At 45.6% G+C, this 17,162-nt stretch overlaps 1 protein-coding gene across 1 annotated transcript in view; it reads right to left on the reverse strand.

Moving 5' to 3' along the window:
- The window catches only part of rgs11 (regulator of G protein signaling 11), a 61,500-nt gene extending 45,189 nt beyond the window's left edge, over positions 1–16,311 (reverse strand). Inside the window, exons 1-5 of the mRNA XM_042315533.1 lie at positions 16,180–16,311; positions 11,536–11,632; positions 8,684–8,734; positions 8,459–8,565; positions 1,789–1,840 (exon numbers count right to left, since the gene is read on the reverse strand). Coding sequence (XP_042171467.1) covers positions 1,789–1,840; positions 8,459–8,565; positions 8,684–8,734; positions 11,536–11,632; positions 16,180–16,242 — 370 coding nt within the window. The 5' untranslated portion in view covers positions 16,243–16,311. The remainder of the gene's footprint in view (positions 1–1,788; positions 1,841–8,458; positions 8,566–8,683; positions 8,735–11,535; positions 11,633–16,179) is intronic.
- Between the last annotated feature and the right edge of the window lie 851 nt (positions 16,312–17,162).

The following is a 17,162-nucleotide window of genomic DNA, read 5'->3' on the forward strand; positions in this document are numbered from 1 at the left end:
GACCTCCGTCTTTCACCCGCAGAGAGATGGGCTCGTCAAATGTTTGGGGGGTATTAGACAGCGTTTCGACACCAGACAGCTTATATCAGTACCGGGTCCTCCCATTCAGTCTCAACGGAGCCCCACCCATGTTCCAGCACCTGATGGATCAAGTCCTCCGACCCCACCAACAGTGGGCAGCGGCCTATATGGATATATGGTAAGCCGGGTTGACAGCGAACCCCAAGAAATGCAAGCTGGGGTTTGAGGAGGTGGAGTACCTGGGGTATTTGATCAGACGGGGGAAAGTCAAGCCCCAGGAGAGGAAGCTCCACGCGGTACGTGACTGGCCCGTTGCACCAAGACACAGGTCAAGTCCTTCCCGGGGCTGGATGGGATACTACAGCCAGTTTATCCCCAACTTTGTATCTAGCGCCTTCCCCTTACCGATCTAACCAGGGCCCACCTCCTGAAAACAGTGAACTGACCGAAGCCGCGTTCAGGCACCTGAAGGAAGCGCTTTGCTCCCATCCGAATCTAGTAACGCCCGATGTTGGTCCAGACGGACACCAGCGACACAGGACTAGGGTCCGTCCTGTCCCAGGTACAGGGGACTAGGGGCCGTCCTGTCCCAGGTACAGGGGACTAGGGGCCGTCCTGTCCCAGGTACAGGGGACTAGGGGCCGTCCTGTCCCAGGTACAGGGGACTAGGGGCCATCCTGTCCCAGGTACAGGGGACTAGGGGCCGTCCTGTCCCAGGTACAGGGGACCAGAGGCCTTTCTGTCCCAGGTACAGTATCTGTCTCGGCTGGGAATGACAGTATCTGTATCTGGGAATGACAGTATCTGTGTCGGCTGGGAATGACAGTATCTGTATCTGGGAATGACAGTATCTGTATCTGCTGGGAATGACAGTATCTGTATCTGCTGGGAATGACAGTATCTGTATCGGCTGGGAAGGACAATATTTGTATCTGCTGGGAATGACAGTATCTGTATCGGCTGGGAAGGACAATATTTGTATCTGCTGGGAATGACAGAATCTGTATCAGCTGGGAATGACAGTATCTGTATCGGCTGGGAATGACAGTATCTGTATCTGCTGGGAATGACAGTATCTGTATCTGCTGGGAATGACAGTATCTGTATCAGCTGGGAATGACAGTATCTGTATCAGCTGGGAATGACAGTATCTGTATCTGGGAATGACAGTATCTGTATCAGCTGGGAATGACAGTATCTGTATCTGGGAATGACAGTATCTGTATCAGCTGGGAATGACAGTATCTGTATCAGCTGGGAATGACAGTATCTGTATCGGCTGACATTAAAAGGTGCACATTGTTATATCAGCAGAACACTGCTTCTATGGTTTTATGTAAAGGGATGTTTATTCTACATGAACCTGTCACTTCATGTGAAAGTTATCAAAGCACTTATTTTAGAACATCAACATAAATTCCCCAATTGCATTCTTCTCATATTACTCTGTAGGCTACTGACCTATTCAAAGCTTCCTCCGGTATCTCACCATACATTTGCCTGTAGTTATTGAGCTCAACCTGCTTGTTCTTTGTTGTGATTGAGTGGGAGAAACAGCTGAGGTCGAGGTTCTGACAGATGCGTATGTCTTGGTGATGGCAAGGAGACACACAAGAAACACCCCCATCAAACCACACCCCCATCAAACCACACCCCCAAGCCAACTAACGTATGACTTCTGTCATGGCCGCCAGTATTTCTTGAGGAGGAAGCCAGAAAACAAGGCAGAATCAGCGGATGCAGTTCCCACTTAACCCTTAACCTCACCATAGTCCAGCTCTGTGGCAGGCCAGCGGCTACTGGTCCAGAAATATGGAGTCTGAGAGAGAGTGAGAGAGAGAGATGTTCAGAAAGAGGGAGATGTCTGCGTGAGGCCAAACCACACGACCAACAACATTGGACACTTTATGAAACCTAAAGCCTTCACTATCTCATCCTGGAATATCCAAGGCCTGAGGTCATCTGCCTTTGGCCTAAAGAGCAGGAACCTGGAATTCATCAAAGAAATCAGAAATACAGACATTGTCACCCTACAAGAAACCTGGTATAGAGGAGACGGACCCACTGGTTACCCTCTAGTTTACAGAGAGCAGGTAGTCCCATCCACCACACTACCAGGTGGGTGGTATAGAGGAGACAGACCCACTGGTTACCCTCTAGGTTACAGAGAGCAGGTAGTCCCATCCACCACACTACCAGGTGGGTGGTATAGAGGAGACGGACCCACTGGTTACCCTCTAGGTTACAGAGAGCAGGTAGTCCCATCCACCACACTACCAGGTGGGTGGTATAGAGGAGACGGACCCACTGGTTGCCCTCTAGGTTACAGAGAGCAGGTAGTCCCATCCACCACACTACCAGGTGGGTGGTATAGAGGAGACAGACCCACTGGTTACCTCTAGGTTACAGAGAGCAGGTAGTCCCATCCACCACACTACCAGGTGGGTGGTATAGAGGAGACGGACCCACTGGTTACCCTCTAGGTTACAGAGAGCAGGTAGTCCCATCCACCACACTACCAGGTGGGTGGTATAGAGGAGACGGACCCACTGGTTACCCTCTAGGTTACAGAGAGCAGGTAGTCCCATCCACCACACTACCAGGTGGGTGGTATAGAGGAGACGGACCCACTGGTTACCCTCTAGGTTACAGAGAGCAGGTAGTCCCATCCACCACACTACCAGGTGGGTGGTATAGAGGAGACGGACCCACTGGTTACCCTCTAGTTTACAGAGAGCAGGTAGTCCCATCCACCACACTACCAGGTGGGTGGTATAGAGGAGACGGACCCACTGGTTACCCTCTAGGTTACAGAGAGCAGGTAGTCCCATCCACCACACTACCAGGTGGGTGGTATAGAGGAGACGGACCCACTGGTTACCCTCTAGGTTACAGAGAGCAGGTAGTCCCATCCACCACACTACCAGGTGTGAAACAGGAAAGGGACTCCGGGGATATGCTCATTTGGTATAGACCAGACCTAAGACCTAACTCACTCTATTAAATTAATCAAAACAGGAACGTTTTACATCTAGCTAGAAATTCAAAAGGAAATTATCTTAATAGAGAAAAATGTCCTCCTGTGTGCTACCTATATCACCCCACTAGAATCCCCATACTTTAATGAAGACAACTTCTCCATCCTGGCTGGGGAAATCAATCATTTCCAGGCACAGGGACGTGTACTAGTCTGTAGCAACCTAAATGCTAGAACCGGACAAGAACCGGACACCCTCAGCGGGACAAACACCTGGCTGCAGGTGACAGCATTCCCTCCCCCATATGCCCCTGTACCACACAACTATGACAACATCACCAACAAAAACAGTCCACAACTCCTGCAGCTCTGTTACACGCTGGGTATGTACATAGTCAATGGTAGCAAAACCACCCCTATCAGATCACAGTCAGCCCACTGACACCCCTATCAGACCACAGTCAGCCCACTGACACCCCTATCAGATCTCAGCAGTCTACTTGAACAGAGGAATACTCAATGATGAGGCATCAAAACCAAAGGAACTGAGTAATTTTAAGAAATCCTATAGATGGAAGGAATGTAGTGTGGAAACCTACCAAAAAACAATTAGGAAACATCAAATTCAATCCCTTTTAGACAACTTCCTGGACAAAACGTTCCACTGTAATAGTGGTGGTGTAAACATGGCAGTAGAAAATCTTAACAGTATATTTGACCTCTCAGCTTCCCTATCAAATCTAAAAATGTCAAACAGAAAACCGAAGAAAATAATCAACAATGACAAATGATTTGATGAGGAATGCAAAAACATAAGAAAGAAATTGAGAAACTTATGAAAAAAAAAACATAAGAGACACAGAAAACCTGAGTCTACGCCTTCACTATGGTGAATCACTAAAACAATACAGAAATACACTACGGAAAACAAACAACAACACAAAGTATTATCTATCCAAAATGGAGATGTGTGGGTTAACCACTTCTCCAATCTTTTGTCTCTATAACAAAGAACAAACAGCAAAAACATATATACATGATCAAATACAGATCTTAGAATCAACAATTAAAGAACCCACTGGATTCTCCAATTCCCTTGAATGAACTACAGGACAAAATAAAAACCCTCCAACCCAAAAAGGCCTGTGGTGTTGATGGTATCCTTAATGAAATGATAAAATATACAGACCACAGATTCCAATTGGCTATACTAAAACTCTCATCATCCTTAGCTCTGGCATCGTCCCAAATATTTGGAACTAAGTACTGATCACCCCAATCCACAAAAGTGAAGACAAATATGACCCCATATATGCGTCAACAGCAACCTTGGGAAAATCCTCGGCATTATCATTAACAGCAGACTCGTATATTTCCTCAGTGAAAACAATGTACTTAGAAAATGTCAAATTGGCTTTTTACCAAATTATGGTATTACCCTGCACAACCTAATTGACAAACAAACCAAACAAAGGCAAAGTCTTCTCATGCTTTGTTGATTTCAAAAACGGATTCGACTCAATTTGGCATGAGGATCTGCTATACAAAAAGATGATGGAAAGTGGTGATGGGGGAAAAACATACATTATAAAATCCATTTCCACAAACAACAAGTGTGCGGTTAAAATTGCAGCTTAAGCCCCACCCTCTTCAACATATATTTCAACGAAATGGCGAGGACACCAGAACAGTCTGCAGCACCAGGCCTCATCCTACTAGAATCTGAAGTCAAATGTCTACTGTTTGCTGATGATCTGGTGCTTCTGTCACCAACCAAGGAGGGCCCTCAGCAGCACCTAGATATTCTGCACAGATTCTGTCAGACCTGGGCCCTGACAGTAAATACAAATTCCATTTATACACCATTGCCCTAGAGCACACAAAAAACTATACATACCTTGGCCTATCGATTGCGCAACCAGGGGTGGAAAGACCTTGGATCATTGTTACTCTAACTTCCGCGGCGCATATAAGGCCCTGCCCCGCCCCCCTTTCGGAAAAGCTGACCACGACTCCATTTTGTTGATCCCTGCCTACAGACAGAAACTAAAAAAAGAAGCTCCCACGCTGAGGTCTGTTCAACGCTGGTCTGACCAAGCTGACTCCACACTCCAAGACTGCTTCCATCACGTGGACTGGGAGATGTTTCGTATTGCGTCAGATAACAACATTGACGAATACGCTGATTCGGTGTGCGAGTTCATTAGAACGTGCGTTGAAGATGTCGTTCCCATAGCAACGATTAAAACATTCCCTAACCAGAAACCGTGGATTGATGGCAGCATTCGTGTGAAACTGAAAGCGCGAACCACTGCTTTTAATCAGGGCAAGGTGTCTGGTAACATGACTGAATACAAACAGTGCAGCTATTCCCTCCGCAAGGCTATTAAACAAGCTAAGCGTCAGTACAGAGACAAAGTAGAATCTCAATTCAACGGCTCAGAAACAAGAGGCATGTGGCAGGGTCTACAGTCAATCACGGACTACAGGAAGAAACCCAGCCCAGTCACGGACCAGGATGTCTTGCTCCCAGGCAGACTAAATAACTTTTTTGCCCGCTTTGAGGACAATACAGTGCCACTGACACGGCCTGCAATGAAAACATGCGGTCTCTCCTTCACTGCAGCCGAGGTGAGTAAGACATTTAAACGTGTTAACCCTCGCAAGGCTGCAGGCCCAGACGGCATCCCCAGCCGCGCCCTCAGAGCATGCGCAGACCAGCTGGCCGGTGTGTTTACGGACATATTCAATCAATCCCTATACCAGTCTGCTGTTCCCACATGCTTCAAGAGGGCCACCATTGTTCCTGTTCCCAAGAAAGCTAAGGTAACTGAGCTAAACGACTACCGCCCGTAGCACTCACATCCGTCATCATGAAGTGCTTTGAGAGACTAGTCAAGGACCACATCACCTCCACCCTACCTGACACCCTAGACCCACTCCAATTTGCTTACCGCCCAAATAGGTCCACAGACGATGCAATCTCAACCACACTGCACACTGCCCTAACCCATCTGGACAAGAGGAATACCTATGTGAGAATGCTGTTCATCGACTACAGCTCGGCATTCAACACCATAGTACCCTCCAAGCTCGTCATCAAGCTCGAGACCCTGGGTCTCGACCCCGCCCTTCGCAACTGGGTACTGGACTTCCTGACGGGCCCTCCCCAGGTGGTGAGGGTAGGCAACAACATCTCCTCCCCGCTGATCCTCAACACTGGGGCCCCACAAGGGTGCGTTCTGAGCCCTCTCCTGTACTCCCTGTTCACCCACGACTGCGTGGCCACGCACTCCTCCAACTCAATCATCAAGTTTGCGGACGACACAACAGTGGTAGGCTTGATTACCAACAACGACGAGACGGCCTACAGGGAGGAGGTGAGGGCCCTCGGAGTGTGGTGTCAGGAAAATAACCTCACACTCAACATCAACAAAACTAAGGAGATGATTGTGGACTTCAGGAAACAGCAGAGGGAACACCCCCTATCCACATCGATGGAACAGTAGTGGAGAGGGTAGCAAGTTTTAAGTTCCTCGGCATACACATCACAGACAAACTGAATTGGTCCACTCACACAGACAGCATCGTGAAGAAGGCGCAGCAGCGCCTCTTCAACCTCAGGAGGCTGAAGAAATTTGGCTTGTCACCAAAAGCACTCACAAACTTCTACAGATGCACAATCGAGAGCATCCTGGCGGGCTGTATCACCGCCTGGTACGGCAACTGCTCCGCCCTCAACCGTAAGGCTCTCCAGAGGGTAGTGAGGTCTGCACAACGCATCACCGGGGGCAAACTACCTGCCCTCCAGGACACCTACACCACCCGATGTTACAGGAAGGCCATAAAGATCATCAAGGACATCAACCACCCGAGCCACTGCCTGTTCACCCCGCTATCATCCAGAAGGCGAGGTCAGTACAGGTGCATCAAAGCTGGGACCGAGAGACTGAAAAACAGCTTCTATCTCAAGGCCATCAGACTGTTAAACAGCCACCACTAACATTGAGTGGCTGCTGCCAACACACTGACACTGACTCAACTCCAGCCACTTTAATAATGGGAATTGATGGGAAATGATGTAAATATATCACTAGCCACTTTAAACAATGCTACCTTATATAATGTTACTTACCCTACATTATTCATCTCATATGCATACATATATACTGTACTCTATATCATCGACTGTATCCTTATGTAATACATGTATCACTAGCCACTTTAACTATGCCACTTTGTTTACATACTCATCTCATATGTATATACTGTACTCGATACCATCTACTGTATCTTGCCTATGCTGCTCTGTACCATCACTCATTCATGTATCCTTATGTACATATTCTTTATCCCCTTACACTGTGTATAAGACAGTAGTTTTGGAATTGTTAGTTAGATTACTTGTTGGTTATTACTGCATTGTCGGAACTAGAAGCACAAGCATTTCGCTACACTCGCATTAACATCTGCTAACCATGTGTATGTGACAAATAAAATTTGATTTGATTTGATTTAAACATCAGCACCACAAGTAACTTCCACAAGGCTGTGAACGATCTGAGAGACAAGGCAAGAAGGGCCTTCTACGCCATCAAAATGAACATAAAATTTGACATATCAATTAGGATCTGGCTAAAAATGACTTGATTCAGTTATAGAACCAATTGCCCTTTATGGTTGTGAGGTCTGGGGTCCACTCACCAACCAACAATTCACAAAATGGGACAAACACCAAATTGAGACTCTGCATGCAGAATGCTGCAATGATATCATCAGTGTACAACGTAAAAACCAAATAATGCATGCAGAGCAGAATTAGGCCGATACCCGCTAATTATCAAAATCCAGAGAAGAGATGTTAAATTCTACAACCACCTAAAAGGAAGAGATTCCCAAACCTTCCATAACAAAGCCATCACCTACAGAGAGATGAACCTGGAGAAGAGTTCCCTAAGCAAGCTGGTCCTGGGGCTCTGTTCACAAACAGACCCCACAGAGCCCCAGGACAGCAACACAATTAGACCCAACCAAATCATGAGAAAACAAAAATTGGAAAGAATTAACAAAAAATCTGAGCACACTAGACTGCTATTTGGCCCTAAACAGAGAGTACACAGTGGCAGAATACCTGACCACTGTGACTGAACCAAACTTAAGGAAAGCTTTGACTATGTACAGAGGGGGTAGAGAGGAGAGAGGAGAGAGAGGAGGGGGTAGAGAGGAGAGAGGAGAGAGGAGAGAGAGGAGTAGAGTGGGAGAGAGGGGGGTAGAGTGGAGAGAGAGGGGGGGGTAGAGAGGAGAGAGAGACATGTCTGCATGTGTAGAGAGAGAGGGGAGTAAAAGAGGAGAGAGAGGAGTAGAGTGGAGAGAGAGAGGGGGGAGTAGAGAGGAGAGAGGAGAGAGAGGAGTAGAGTGGAGAGAGAGAGTGAGATGTCTGTGTGTGTCTGTGTGTGTTACCTGGAAGCGGTAAGGAGAGTCATCAGATCTCAGCAGTAGAGAGCGCGGCTCCCTCAGAGGATAGATGTACCCATACTGCACCAGGAGTCCTCCCAGGTGGCGAGCCTCTACACACACATTCCCAAAAAGTGACACATTGCAGCTTTGAGACAAAGATATGGTATAAAACCAGACATAGTGACAGGAGGAATACATCCCCAGTGAATAAGGAACAACGAGACTTACCTTCCTCTGTTATGTTGTATTTCTGAATCAGCCATTCAATGACATCATTACCTAAAGAGAAAGAGACATTTGCCCCGTTTATACCTGGTTCTAACATGCATCCTTTGTCCTGATCTGATCAGCATGCTGATTGTGCCCACGTTCCCAGATAGGTGTAGACGATTAAAAGAGGCATTGTGATGTGACTGTGATCAGATCTTCCTGACCCCCTCCGGAGGTATTCAGGGACCCGTTGTGTCTGGATAAATGCCAAGTGTAGATGGATCTGGATAAATGCCAAGTGTAGATGGGTCTGGATAAATGCCAAGTGTAGACGGATCTGGACAGATCACAAACCTTTTGATCATCACTATCCTTTTAAAATCATTGACAGGTGGCATACACGACCTTTCAAACATTTGGGGTCACTGACAGGTGGCATTAATATACACAACCTTTCAAACATTTGGGGTCACTGACAGGTGGCATTAATATACACGACCTTTCAAACATTTGGGGTCACTGACAGGTGGCATTAATATACACGACCTTTCAAACATTTGGGGTCACTGACAGGTGGCATTAATATACACGACCTTTCAAACATTTGGGGTCACTGACAGGTGGCATTAATATACACGACCTTTCAAACATTTGGGGTCACTGACAGGTGGCATTAATATACACAACCTTTCAAACATTTGGGGTCACTTAGAAGTGTCTTTGTTGTTTGAAAGAAAAGAACATTTTTCATCCATTAAAAATAACATCAAATTGATCAGAAGTACAGTGCAGACATTGTTAATATTGTAGCTGTAGTAACTAACTAGCTCTCTCATTTCTATTGTAGCTGTAGTAACTAACTAACTCTCTCATTTCTATTGTAGCTGTAGTAACTAACTAACTCTCTCATTTCTATTGTAGCTGTAGTAACTAACTAACTAACTAGTGTTGTAAATGACTTGTAGCTGTAGTAACTAACTAACTCTCTCATATCTATTGTAGCTGTAGTAACTAACTAACTCTCTCATTTCTATTGTAGCTGTAGTAACTAACTAACTCTCTCATTTCTATTGTAGCTGTAGTAATTAACTAACTCTCTCATTTCTATTGTAGCTGTAGTAACTAACTAACGCTCTCATTTCTATTGTAGCTGTAGTAACTAACTAACTCTCTCATATCTATTGTAGCTGTAGTAACTAACTAACTCTCTCATTTCTATTATAGTTGTAGTAACTAACTAACTCTCTCATTTCTATTGTAGCTGTATTAACTAACTAACTCTCTCATTTATATTGTAGCTGTAGTAATTAACTAACTCTCTCATTTCTATTGTAGCTGTAGTAACTAACTAACGCTCTCATTTCTATTGTAGCTGTAGTAACTAACTAACTCTCTCATATCTATTGTAGCTGTAGTAACTAACTAACTCTCTCATTTCTATTATAGTTGTAGTAACTAACTAACTCTCTCATTTCTATTGTAGCTGTAGTAACTAACTAACTCTCTCATTTCTATTGTAGCTGGAAACGGCATTTTTTAAAATAGAATATCTACATAGGCGTACAGAGGCCCGTTATCAGCAACCATCACTCCTGTGTTCCAATGGCACGTTGTTTTAGCTAATCCAAGTTTATCATTTTAAAAAGGAAACCCTGTTGTTAGCACAGCTAAAAACTGTTATTCTAATTAAAGAAGCAATAAAACTGTCCTTCTTTAGACTAGTTGAGTATCTGGAGCATCAAACAGACCCCACAAGCCCCAGGACCAATATTACCTCTAAGCTGCATACCTGAGCAGGCTCGCAGCTCCCCAGGACTGCCGTGCAAAAGAAATATCAGCACAGAGAAGCACGAGATTGAAATTCACTCAACTTTCTACTTTCCCCCTTAGTTAAAACTATCAATGTTTCCCTTTACTGTGGGAATTGTGATAGGTTCAACAATGCAACAATGTAATAGGTTTCAATGCAACATACTGAAACAAAACAAACTATGCATGAGATTTTGTTGTAGGCAGAACGCATCGGAGTAGGATTCTATTGCACTGACATGCACTACTCAGCATGAGCGGTCGTGAGTAGATGCACTGAACTGTGTTTACAGCATGAGCGGTCGTGAGTAGATGCGCTGGACTGTGTTTACAGCATGAGTGGTCGTGAGTAGATGCACTTGTTTTGAGATCAAAGCGAGAGCTGCATGTAGCCACGTGTGTACATTGTTCATATCCTGAACTAGTTAGTGAGTTATTAGCCCAGTTATAGATCATTTGTAGTCAGCAATGGGGGATTGATTGCTTCCTACAAGAGCACAAAACATTTACATTTCTAGACCTCTAGTGAGTCAGGTAAAGAGCTTGTTTAAGTCTTAAAGGGGCAGTGTTGTATTTTGTGACAGGCTTGAATAAGCTAAGTAGCCAATAGGCAGAGGGTAGTATAATTTGTCTGATTCTCCGTAATAATGGTATGAGAATAATAATGCATTTTATTTTGTAAAGTGGTTTCTTGCTTCTAACAACATTTTCAGTCCCCTCCTTGTCTGAAGGACAAGTGGATAAACAGGTATAACAGTGATGAACCCTGACCTTTAACCCTATGGTAAAGTGGTTCTCACATCGAACAACATGTTCAGTCCCCTCCTTGTCTGAAGGACAAGTGGATAAACAGGTATAACAGTAATGAGGACCTAGAGGTCATGGTGGGGTGGTATAACAGTGATGAGGACCTAGAGGTCATGGTGGGTGGTATAACAGTGATGAGGACCTAGAGGTCATGGTGGGTGGTATAACAGTGATGAGGACCTAGAGGTCATGGTGAGGTGGTATAACGGTGATGAGGTCCTAGAGGTCATGGTATTGCAACCTTGGTAACCTACCGGTCATGGCGTGTGGTATAACGGTGATGAGGAGTCTTTGGTTTCTCATCTTCATCCCCATGTCAGGATCTTGCATTGCTACGATCACTCTCTCCATCTACACACACACACACACACACACACACACACACACACACACACACACACACACACACACACACACACACACACACACACACACACACACACACACACACACACACACACACACACACACACACACATAGGGGTTAGGGAGACACACACAGCAACTTTGAGCTCTAGGGAGTAGGGGATAGGGAGTAGGGGTTAGGGAGTAGGGGTTAGGGGATAGGGGTTACGGGATAGGGGTTAAAGGTTAGGGAGTAGGGGTTAGGGGTTAGGGAGTAGGGGTTAAGGTTTAGGGTTTAGGGTTAGGGAGTAGGGGTTGGGGAGAAGGGGTTAGGGTTTAGGGTTTAGGGTTACAGAGTAGGGAGTAGGGGTTAGGAAGTAGGGGTTAGGGAGTAGGGTTTAGGGTTTAGGGGATAGTGAGTAGGGGTTAGGGTTACAGGGTAGGGAGTAGGGGTTAGGGTTACAGAGTAGGGAGTAGGGGTTAGGGAGTAGGGGTTAGGGGTTAGGGGTTAGGGGTTAGGGTTTAGGGTTAGGGTTTAGGGGTTAGGGAGTAGGGGTTAGGGTTACATAGTAGGGAGTAGGGGTTAGGGAGTAGGGGTTAGGAATAGGGTTTAGGGATAGGGATTAGGGGTTAGGGGTTAGGGAGTAGGGGTTAGGGAGTAGGGTTACATAGTAGGGAGTAGGGGTTAGGGAGTAGGGGTTAGGAATAGGGTTTAGGGATAGGGATTAGGGGTTAGGGTTTAGGGGTTAGGGAGTATGGGTTATGGAGTAGGGGTTAGGGTTTAGGGATTGGATTTAGGGGATAGGGTTAGGGAGTAGGGGTTAGGGTTATTGAGTAGGGGTTAGGGGTTAGGGAGTATGGGTTAGGGTTATGGAGTAGGGGTTAGGGTGTAGGGAGTAGGGTTAGTAGGAGTTAGGGTTTACGCCCCTGTCCCGAAGCTAGCACCACTTAGCCGCGAGCCAGGCGCATCTCCTGGTTAGCAAACAAAATTACTACAACTACAATACCTCTTCTGCCAACTGGCCTGGTCCCTTTGTCGACACGATGCCCCGCCGTACCACCACGACTGGTCCGCCGACGTAACTCCATCCGCTGTGCCCTCAACCGGCCGTCGGAGCAGACGCTTCTACTAGCCCCGGCCTGCTAACTTTAAACGGCGTGTCTCCCGCTTGCTAGCGTAGTAACGACTACCCCGGCTTCCCTGTTTCATCTATTGCTGTTCACTGGACCCAATGTTCACTTGGCTACATAGCTGATGCCTGATGGACTGTTCATTCATCCCGGTACTCCATTTAGTTTATTTAGTTTATTTTCTTTGTTTATCTGTCGGCCACTTTGTTTACCTTTGTTTATCTGTTGGCCTCAGACACGAACTCAGGCCCTGTGTGTAGTTAACCGACACTCTCTGCCCATTCATCGCCATTTTACCTGCTGTTGTTGTCTTACTGCTCCTTATGTTGTCTTATCTGCTCCTTTTATTCTCTGTCCCCAACACACTAGACGACCAGTTTTAATAGCCTTTAGCCGTACCCTCATCTACTCCTCCTCTGTTCCTCAGGTGATGTGGAGGTTAACCCCGGCCCTGTGTGTCCCCAGGCACTCTCATTTGTTGACTTCTATAATCGAAAAAGCCTTGGTTTCTTGCATGTTAACATCAGAAGCCCCATCTATCTTCAGAGTTCGTTCTGTTAGGTGATTTAAACTGGGATATGCTTAACGCCCCGGCAGTCCTAAAATCTAAGACAGATGCCCTCAATCTCACACAAATTATCAACGAACCCACCAGGTACAACCTTAAATCCTTAAACATGGGCACCCACATAGATATTATCCTGACCAACTAGCCCTCCAAATACACATCTGCTGTTTTCAATCAGGATCTCAGATAAATAAGCATGCCCCATTCAAAATAAGCATGCCCCATTCAAAAAATGTAGAACTAAGAACAGATATAGCCAGACCTGACTGTCCTTGACCAACACAAAACATCCTGTGGCGGACTGCAATAGCATCGAATAGTCCCTGAGATGTGTAACTTTTCAGGGAAGTCAGGAACCAATACACGCAGTCAGTCAGGAACGCAAAGGCAAGAAATTTCTGACAGAAATTTGCATCCTGTAGCTCTAACTCCAAAAAATGTTGGGACACTGTAAAGTCCATGGAGAATAAGAGCACCTCCTCCTAGCTGCCCACTGCACTAAGGACACTGCACTAAACATTTCTCTACGGCTGCCCATGCTTTCCTCCTGGCTACCCAAACCCCGGCCAACAGCTCCGCACCCCCCGCAGCTACTTGCCTCCCAGCTTCTCCTTCACTCAAATGCAACCACTATTACTAGACTGTTCAACCTCTCTTTTGTATCATCTGAGATCTCCAAAGATTGGAAAGCTGCCACGGTTATCCACCTCTTAAAAGGGGGTGACCCTCTAGACCCAAACTATTATAGACCTATATCCATCATGCCCTGCCTTTCTAAAGTCTTCAAAAGCAAAGTTAATAAACAGATCACTGACCATTTCGAATCCCACTGTACGTTCTCCTCTGTGCAATACGGTTTTCCGAGCTGGTTACGGGTGCACCTCAGCCACGCACAAGGTACTAAACGATATCATAATAGCCATCAATAAACGACAGTACTGTGCAGCTGTCTTCATCGAGCTGGCCAAGGCTTTCGACTGTGTCAATCAACGTATTCTTATCGGCAGACTCAACAGCCTTGGTTTCTCAAATGACTGCCTCGCCTTTTTCACCAACTACTTCTCAGACAGAGTTCAGTGTCAAATCGGAGGGCATGTTGTCCGGACCTCTGGCAGTCTCTATGGGGGTACCACAGGGTTCAATTCTTGGGCAGACTCTTTTCTCTGTATATATCAACAATGTCGCTCTTGCTTCGGGTGATTCCCTCATCCACCTCTACGCAGACAACACCATTCTGTATACATCTGGCCCTTCTTTGGACACTGTTTAACAAACCTCCAAACAAGCTTCAATGCCATACAACACTCCTTCCGTGGCCTCCAACTGCTCTTAAACGCTAGTAAAACTAAATGCATTCTTTTCAACCGCTCGCTGCCCGCACCGGCCCGCCCGACTAGCATCACTACTCTGGATGGTTCTGACTTAGAATATGTGGACAACTACAAATACCTAGGTGTCTGGCTAGACTGTAAACTCTCCATCCAGACGCATATTAAACATCTCCAATCCAAAAGAAAATCTAGAATCGGCTTCCTATTTCGCATCAAAGCCTCCTTTACTCACACCGCCAAACATACCTCGTAAAACTGACTATCCTACCGATCCTCGACTTCGGCGAGGTAATTTACGAAGTAGCTACCAATACTCTACTCAGCAAACTGGATGCAGTCTATCACAGTGCCATCCGTTTTGTCACCAAAGCACCTTATACCACCCACCACTACGACCTGTATGCTCTAGTCCGCTGACCCTCGCTATCTATTCGTCGCCAGACCCACTTGGCTCCAGGTCATCTATAAGTCTATGCTAGCTAAAGCTCCGCCTTATCTCAGCTCACTGGTCACGATAAAAATACCCACCCGTAGCACGCACTCCAGCAGGCATATCTCACTGGTCATCCCCAAAGCCAACACCTCCTTTAGCCGCCTTTCCTTCCAGTTCTCTGCTGCCAACGACTGGAACGAATTGCAAAAATCGCTGAAGCTGGAGACTTCTATTTCCCTCACTAACTTTAAACATCATATATCTGAGCAGCTAACCGATCGCTGCAGCTGTACATACGTAGCCCATCTGTAAATAGCCCATCCAATCTACCTACCTCATCCCCCTATTGTTTTTATTTAATTTTCTGCTCATTTGCACACCAGTATTTCTACTTGCACATCACCATCTGCTTATCTATCACTCCAGTGTTAATCTGCTAAATTGTAATTACTTCGCTACTATGGCCGATTTACTGCCTTACCACCTCACGCCATTTGCGTACGGTATATAGACTTTCTTCTTTTTCTATTGTGTTATTGACTGTAATCTTGTTTATTCCATGTATAACTCTGTGTTGTTGTTTGTGTCGCACTGCTTCACAGTTGTAAATGAGAACTTGTTCTCAACTAGCTTACCTGGTTAAATAAAAAAATAGAGAGTAGGGGTTAGGGAGTAGGGATTAGGGACAGTGTTTAGGGGTAAGGGAGTGGGGGTTAGGGAGCAGGGAGCAGGGGTTAGGGGTAAGGGAGTGGGGGTTAGGGAGCAGGGGTTAGGGACAAGGTTTAGGGGTTAGGGAGTGGGGGTTAGGGTTTAGGGAGCAGGGGTTAGGGACAGGGTTTAGGGGTTAGGGAGTGGGGGTTAGGGTTTAGGAAGCAGGGGTTAGGGACAGGGTTTAGGGGTTAGGGTTAGCGAGTAGGGTTTAGGGAGTAGGGGTTAGGGGCAGGGTTTAGGGGATGGGGTTAGGGTTTAGGGAATGGGGTTAGGGTTCAGGTTTAGGGTGCAGGGGTTAGGGGCAGTGTTCAGGGTTAGTAGTAAGGTTTAGGGGTTATGGTGTAGGAGTAGTGAGTAGGGTTTAGTGTAGTTACGGTACCTTTCTGAGGCAATACATCTGCTCCCTCTGAGCTCCTCCTTTTGTCAGCGTGTTGATGGTCATCTTCTCTCTCTCCGTCTCTCTATCTCCTCTCTATATATCTCTCTTTCTCTCTTTAGCTCTCTCTCTCTCTCTTTATATATCTCTGTCTCTCTCCGTCTCTCTCTCTCCGTCTCTCTCTATATATCTCTCTCTCTCTCCGTCTCTCTCTCTCTATCCCTCACTCTCTATATCTCTTTTTCTCTCTTTAGCTCTCTCCTTCTCTATCTCTCTTTCAGTAGAAGTGCTGTCTAGATGTCTCTGTCTCTTTTCAGTAATCGGAGGTAGCAGGCAGCAGCAGGACAGTAAAGTGCAGAAATGAACCGAGCTGCACGAGAGCATCCAGCACCCTCCCTCCCTCTCTTTCTCCATCCACCTTTTATCTCTCTCACTCCATCCCCTCCCCTCCCCCCCCTCTCTCTCTCTCTCTCTCTCTCTCTCTCTCTTTCTCTCACTCCATCCCCTCCCCCTTCTATCTCTCTCTTTCCATCCAACCTCTCACTCTCTCATCCCCTCCCCCTTCTATCTCTCAGACTGATGATGCTGCCATTCTGCGGATTAATGAGGATTATATTATATTGCATATTTATTAATTCATTTATGTTCACCGTGGAAACATTTATGATATGGGAATGTTAAAAGACATCATCATAAGTAGTAATACTTTATTAATATATTAATATATTTAGTAGATACATTTATGTTAGTAATACTTTATTAATATATTTAGTAGGTATATTTATGTTAGTAATATTTTATTAATACATTTAGTAGGTATTTTTATGTTAGTAATACTTTATTAATATATGAATATATTTAGTAGGTATATTTATGTTAGTAATCATTTATTAATACATTTAGTAGGTATATTTATGTTAGTAATACTTTATTAATACATTTAGTAGGTATTGTTATGTTAGTAATACTTTATTAATATATTTAGT

Source organism: Oncorhynchus tshawytscha, unplaced genomic scaffold (assembly GCF_018296145.1).
Source record: "Oncorhynchus tshawytscha isolate Ot180627B unplaced genomic scaffold, Otsh_v2.0 Un_contig_1662_pilon_pilon, whole genome shotgun sequence".
Taxonomy (NCBI): Eukaryota; Metazoa; Chordata; class Actinopteri; order Salmoniformes; family Salmonidae; genus Oncorhynchus; species Oncorhynchus tshawytscha.